The following is a 7,372-nucleotide window of genomic DNA, read 5'->3' as shown; positions in this document are numbered from 1 at the left end:
AATTGAGAAAAACGATAGTTCATGTTGAGCCTTGCTCCATTAAATCTAGTCCAATATGTGATCGAGCATCCAATCTGGTTTTTGACTCGGTTACTTGACCGAAATATCAAAGTTTGTTCTCAATGCATCTTCAAGTCTATAACTTGATGCTACCATGTCACCACAAAAGTTCAAAACTAAATGACTTGATGACACAACCATGTAGGAGATAATTAGATTCATTAGCACCACACATTGGTATATTTGGAAACTTAGATGCTCTATAAATAATGCTTAGTTTAGACTATCGGTGTTTGGTTACTCTCTCAAAAAATTCGTAGTTTAATTAACGGGAGGGTACAATAAATAGTGATCAGCCTAATCAAAATATTCCACAGACTCAGACTTGGACTCCACCAGCTTTAGGGACTATGAAATTCAACTTTGATGTTTTCTTTATACAACAAAATTCACCAATAGGAAGGTGACTGATTTTGCGTAATATTGCAAGTACTTTATGCGGAGCCAAAGGGACAAGCTCAACTGCAATAGACGAGGAGCAAGGTGAAGCAATTGCTGCACGGGAAAGCATTAGATGGGATAAGAACAAAGTAGTTGGTGTCCTTCATATAAAGGGTGACAATAAAAATGTGGTGGCTGCAATAAATGAGAATGCTAGTTGTGTTACCTGGACAACAAATTCTTTTATCCAGGAGCGTCTAGTTTTTTAAAAACATTTTCAACATGATCATGTCGGCCGGTTAAAAAAATGCAAATAATGTAGCAGATGTCCTAGCCAAGTATGTCAGAGTTAATGATCAGTGTGAAATTGTGAATTGTACAATAATCCTCAAGAATTCATTATCGAATCGGCGAAGAGGACATGTCTACTGTTATGCATTAATGCTCTTAATAAAATTTCTTTTATTAATTATCTGGAAAATAAATACTAAAATTTCCATGAGCATTTTAAACAGGAAACAAAAAATATTGAAATTTTGGAAAATTAATCAATGAAATAAGGGAGAAAACATTCTAAAAATAAAATTATGAAATAAAAAAATTATATACTTATGAAGTATAAACTTCACAAGGAATTTGATTTTTGGAGTCAAATACAACTTTTTTAAAAGGAATGAATAATCAAGGAAAAAGATATATACTAACACATTTATTTACCGATTATGCAAATATTTTTCCATAAATGGATCCGTTGTAAATGAACTCATAGATATAAAAGATTAAAAGGTATATTCAAGAGTTTATTAAACAGAAGAGCTGAATACAATTTTAGAAAAGACGAAATAAAATAGAGGACAGAAATAATGAAAGCGGGAGTATTTATGGTTTTGTGTTATCTCATATCTGTTGAGCTTGACCTTCATAGATAAAAAAATATACATTTTTGTAGTTTGTTATATAATTCACAAGAGAATACATGTACAAAAACATAAGAGTTTTTGGTTTAGGTGTAGCATTTTTATAACAAACAATGTTTCCGATAAAATTTAATGGATATGATCCGTACTAGAGCTGGCAAACGGGCGGGCCGGGGCTGGTTTGTTACGGGTTACACGGGTTCGGGTTAATACGGGCCAAAACCCGCGGGTTGATATTCTTCACGGGTAGTCATTTCTTCAACCCGTGCCCGTAACGGGTAAAGCTTGCGGGTTCACGGGTTACCCGGCTTGTTAGATTAAAAATCAAATCAAATTTTAATTAAGTTAATTTAGGACAAATTACAAAGATCAAACACAAGTATTACAATAAGCAAACACAAATCCTTCCAAATCCTTCCCTATAACACCTAACATACATCTAATCAGTCCATTTTCAGCTCAACCCATCGTTGCTTCAATCGCAGCAAGAATTCTATACATTTGAAGGTGAAGTTTTTCTCTTGCTGAGAATCATCCAAATCCAAATGATGGACACCAACTCTTCCCTCAGTTGAGCCAACTTATATACAAAATAAAAAAAATTAGTTAGTCGGGAAACATAAAAGAATCAGTCACCAACCCCTTTTAGAATTAGTAGATAACTTTACAAGAAATTACACCATTTAGTTACAAAACTAGATAATAAAATTCAGAGTGCAATACCATTTTAGATGTTCAACCCCCGTGATGGCTAGAACTGAGTACTGCCAGTTAAAACATACTACAAAAATGTTGCAGAAGAATCTGTGCATTAGCTCCTTCAAATCACAAGGGATTTTGTTGAGACAATTTTTCAACCACCCTCCAAGCACGAACCTTGCCATTTTAGTCACCAACTCTTACTGCCATCAATAGCTCTCTATTTCTCTCCTTTTTCCAAACAAGAACAATCCCATTTAACCAAATCATCTTCCACTCTTTAAAGAAATAAAAACAGAGATGAAAATCAATTTCAATTAGAATATATACTTCAATTAGAATTATCATCAACAACTGCAATTACATCCACATGACCATATATACTTCAATTAGAATTATCAACAAACAAAGGCATACCTCATTCAACAATACTACTAGTAATTCGATCACACCAGTAACTCATATTTTTGCAATTTGTCGTAGGTCATAATTAAGGCGGAAAAAATTAAATAAAAAAGGAATGCAAACGGGAAGGATGATCTACTGACCATTGAAAGTGTTGTGGATCCATCACCTTCTTTGGCCTGCAGAAGTATGTAAAGAATTTCAACTCAATCTCAATGCCTAAGAAACTATTAATAAACCAAACAAATGAAGAATGCCAATTAACCATCTCATAAAATTGTGAGGAATTTTCTAGTTACGTCTTTTATTTATAATTCTTCGTAAACTAATGATGTCAATAAAGTTCATCAAACTCGTACCTTTTCAGCCTCTTCTCGTGCTTAGATGCTAAGATGATCAATAATCAAAGATTGCAGAATCGGTGGCTAATTCACTATGTTTTCAGAAAGAGAAATCAGATAAGCAAACATAATTTGGATTTGAGGGTTTACCGTCTTCCTTGAGGATAAACAAGAGCATCAATTTCTTTGTCTGGCCACCACCAATCCATATTGTCTTACATTTACTTCTGTTAATGGTCGATCACACCAGGCATATTACTAATACTAACTCACTTCAGTTCTGCGCTAATAACTGCAGTTCAACCTAACAACATGCACATCCAAGTATCAGTTCAACATATATACAATATCTTAAATACTAATCTCAAATCCTGGTTCATCAACAACCACATAGTCTCGACAACATACATAAATAACTTTACTAATTCGATTGAGAAGAATAATTACCTCAAACCAATCCAACTCAAGCAATTGAATTAGATTCTTCTTACTCTGACCTGACTCAGAATTCATCTCAAGATCACCACCATCTACCAAAACAAACTCTACCCTTCTTCTGTCTCGATCTGAGTCTCATAATCAGCAACCCTCAGAAACTCTAATTTATAAATTGGGGAAGAACATGAGGAACCCTAAATCTGCAATTTCTTAATCAATTTTTCAGGATAACTCCACCATTTACATCAAATACCAATCAAAAACAAACTCATCTTCTAACTTCTTCTTATTCACCTTTAATTGAATTCTCGATCAATTACAGAAAACCCTAACTATTGATTCTTCAATGATTCGTCACTGAATCAACTTCAAGGCTTAAATTAAAAAACTACTCATGAATCTTCAACAACAATAACTTCATAATTTATCTTCTAAATCTTCATAACATCATCCAACTCTATAAACTCTAATTCATATCTTCACTCATTTAATATTTCCTCTTCTCTCCTTGTTCAGCCAAGAACAACACCACCTCCAGCAACAACCCATGACTCTTGTCTAATTATCCCAACCTCACCACCTCAGAGCCCTCACAAGAATTCACCAGAGGTGAAAAACAGAAAGAAGAGAAGAAGAAAGAAACGAGAAGAAGAAGAAAATATAAATGAGAGTTTATCCTCTCGGTCGATTAATCCAGTGAAGGAGAGGCGACACGTATGAAGTGCGGGTTCACGGGTTAAACCGTGGTTTCACGGTCCGGGCCGGGTTAACCCGTTTCTCGACGGGTCACCATTTCTCCAACCCTAACCCGGCTTGTTTAGAAACCAGCCAGTCCGGGTTCGGGTTTTCACGGTCCGGGCACGGATTAACCCGCGGGTTTCGGCTTGTTTGCCAGCTCTAATCCGTACCTGTCAACGGCTCCACCTGCAGGAACCTCAAGATGTTCATCAACAGAAGGAGAACAGCGTGCAAATACCTTCCTATTTTCAATAAAATTCTGTTAACGATCTAGTTATTTATAGATTATTTTCAATAAAATTCTCTTGACTATCTAGTCATTTTATTTCTCACGGCTTCATCCAGTGTGGATAAATCTCACGAAGAGTCTTGTTAGATCGATGATAGACAAATTTTGAACAAAACCCATCAACCAATGAACCGACCATTTTAATATCCAGATTATATTGCTCTCTGTACATATTACAAAATTATATCGACTTGGGAAATATTCATGTAAATCTGCTCCCGTAATATGAGCAGAGATAAAACAATTTCATATCTTCTAATTAGTAAAGGAATTGAAGTTGGGGGAGCTAGGAATTGCATGCATCATGTGGCTAGTAACATACGCGAAGGAGCCTGCACCAGTTAGATCCTAAAAAAGAGGGAGATATCCATGTCAGTATGATTATCAAATTTCTATCAAATTCTTGATATCTATGAATTTTTTTTTGATCGCTTGATATCTATGAACTTATCTCTTGTTTATGGATAATTATAGAGTGCTTAGCAGAATTGATATTGTTTGAGAGAGAGAAAGAGAGATTACTGAGCATATTCCATGTTAATTTTGGTGTCAGAGTTTCTTGAGATTGCATCAAAGGCTTTGTTTGAAAGAACAAGAGTTGATGGGCATGATTTTGATCTACATGCATCAACAATTTGTACGACTATGGTTCCATCCTTGCACGGTCTGTTCGGGCCACTGATGCACCTTATGCGATACCTCCTGCCACATGCTGCTCCATTGTCCCATAAGCCGTTGCTTGCAGCAGCAAACAAACCTCCTTCAGGAAACTGTTGTTGACTGTACCCGTTGCATTTTGTCGCTGCATTAAGAAGAAGAACAACAAGTAAGTGCTTCGTTATCCCAATTTCTCTTATGCTCTTATGGTGTTTGTAAGATAAAATGCAGAAATGCACATGCTTTTGGAAGGAGAACCAAACTGGAAAGTGTCAGGATCCCAAAACACCAGTTTCTGGCAAAGAATCCTCAACTGCTGTTGTAGGACCCAAGTATGTAAAAATTGGGCTCTCAGAGCTTAGTTTAGCATGCACTACTAAACTAAAATATGTGCGACTAGCTTTTAAGTATCTAATAAGGCTAAATGCTTGTATAACTAAGCAAAAAACATTTGTGACAACTGAATTACATACGCAGGTATGGCGGATCGTATGATGTAGCTGTACCAACATCCCCGACAACAAACACAAGAAGAACATTAAGACACCAAATTATAGTAATTCCCAAGGTAAGCTTCATTTTAAACACTTAGTTTTTCTTTTTTTCCCCCTTAACTCTAAGATTTCTGCTCAAATGGTTTTGATCGATGCTTGTTGAGTTGATCAACTTCAGCAAACATCAATCCTATTTATACTGTCACCCTGGATTCTGTGTTTGAATGACATAAGTGGATTCATTGGTTTGACCTAATCATCATTTTGATAAGATACTGAATGATGATGGTGATAATGTTAACGAACTAAAGCTTGCGACGAATATTTACACACGTGGGTAACTGAATATATCCATACATATAATACAAATCCAGAAGTTATCAGATATAATTATGGGTTCATTCTCAACAACCACAAAAACTGTTGAGTATTTGCTGAACTTAACTTTTCGATCATTTATCTTGATTATCTTTTTATTCGTTATACAATAAAGTTAAGTGTCCATTTGTGTGAACAGAGAGACGAACCTCATAATAAATGGGGTTGTGGAGATCTCATAGATTTTGATGTTCAAGTTTATCAGTAAAAGAAAAGAAACGTGTAGATTTAAGCAACTAAGTTGTATCCTCCTCTCCACAAATATGCTACTTAGAGAAACGAAAGTGCTTTGCATATCTGGTGAGTAACTAACTCTACTTTTTGATGTGCACTTTGACATGGTTGAAAGGCAATCCAACTCACGAGTTCTTTAATAGTTCAAAAGAATGAGATGATAGATACCCCGAATCACGCCTTACACCTGATTTTTGATTAAAAAAAATGTCAACCATTGGTTGCAATGAACCTGTGGTTGAAGGATCTCTACTTCCCATGAATATGATGTCAAGTAGGTGTTTGGTTCGAGTTTTAAGTCTAGATTGCAGTGCAATGTCATGTCGACCATGGCTTTTAAAAGGTTTTGATGGTAGTAGTATAGTTGGAATCCTTTTTTAACGTGGCCAAATTTAGTTGTTGTTTTTTCCTTTGTAGTTGGCATGAGAAACTACAACTCTGGTTGCAATTAATCAGTTGACCTGAAATGGGGTTTTCAGGTAGCTGCCCATGTTTCCTATTGACATCAACGACCATCCCACTCTTGTTGAACCGGACCCATGTTTAATCAAATCTGCGGGTGTGAGGTCTCATTTGAGGATGGTGGACCATGATATAAGCAAAGGATAAATTGCCCATCATGATGATTTTACCTTTGATAAGTGCGTCAGTCCACCGCATGTGATCTATTTGCCGTCCAAAGGAAAAGAATCGGAATTTGATTTAAAAGATTGGATTAAGAAGATGTGGATTTGCAATAATGATTCCTGAGCTTGTTACATATCCAGTATCATTGATAACTATCAAACAACTTTTTGAAGCACTATCGTATGGAGATTAAAGGAAAAAAATGAAAACTTTCACAAGGGAATTTTTTCAATTCCTTTTTACTTGCGTCACGACTGTGAATTTAATAAGAAAGTTATTATTGGGCCTCACATTCCATCAGAGGGGCATCACCTAATAGGACAAAAATGGGTCACCGATAAGTAATATCAAAAATTCCTTATCTAAAATAATTTTTTAATGACTAAATAATCCTTATTTAGTTAATTTTAATTTAATTTAATTAGATAAAAATTAAATTAATGAATTTTGTTGTATAGTTGGTGAATTCTGGGACAAAGTTTTTGTGGGAAGAAAAACTGGCCGTAAAATAAACTTCTACGGTTGGAAATAATCCAAACCTGGACGTAAAATCACTTCTACGGTTGGAAATAATCTAAACATGGACGTAAAATCACTTCTACAGTTGGAATTAAAAGAAAACTAGACATAAAATCAGATTCTACGGTTGGAATTAAAAAGAACCTGGACGTAAAATGAGCTTCTACGGTTGGAACTAATTCAAACCTGGACATA

At 35.3% G+C, this 7,372-nt stretch overlaps 1 protein-coding gene and 1 long non-coding RNA gene across 3 annotated transcripts; both read right to left on the bottom strand.

Annotated features, from left to right (window-relative positions):
* Positions 1 to 1,687: 1,687 nt before the first annotated feature.
* LOC113348343 lies at positions 1,688 to 4,143 on the bottom strand. Of its 2 annotated transcripts, XR_003359582.1 has the most exons (4): positions 3,251 to 4,143; positions 2,606 to 3,107; positions 2,082 to 2,335; positions 1,688 to 1,938 (listed from the first exon to the last, which is right to left on the bottom strand). It is a non-coding gene; the product is annotated as an uncharacterized LOC113348343 (long non-coding RNA). The 2 variants fall into 2 exon arrangements; XR_003359581.1 differs by having other exon boundaries at positions 2,082 to 3,107.
* A 93-nt stretch (positions 4,144 to 4,236) lies between these two features.
* LOC113348342 (EG45-like domain containing protein) lies at positions 4,237 to 5,789 on the bottom strand. The gene is made up of 3 exons (XM_026592067.1): positions 5,399 to 5,789; positions 4,791 to 5,070; positions 4,237 to 4,616 (listed from the first exon to the last, which is right to left on the bottom strand). Exons 1-3 carry the CDS (start codon positions 5,502 to 5,504, stop codon positions 4,610 to 4,612), a joined length of 393 nt encoding a protein of 130 aa, XP_026447852.1. The 5' UTR covers positions 5,505 to 5,789; the 3' UTR covers positions 4,237 to 4,609.
* Between the last annotated feature and the right edge of the window lie 1,583 nt (positions 5,790 to 7,372).

Source organism: Papaver somniferum, chromosome 2, assembly GCF_003573695.1.
Source record: "Papaver somniferum cultivar HN1 chromosome 2, ASM357369v1, whole genome shotgun sequence".
In the NCBI taxonomy this organism is placed as follows: domain Eukaryota; kingdom Viridiplantae; phylum Streptophyta; class Magnoliopsida; order Ranunculales; family Papaveraceae; genus Papaver; species Papaver somniferum.
This window is presented reverse-complemented; position numbering and strand designations above follow the sequence as displayed.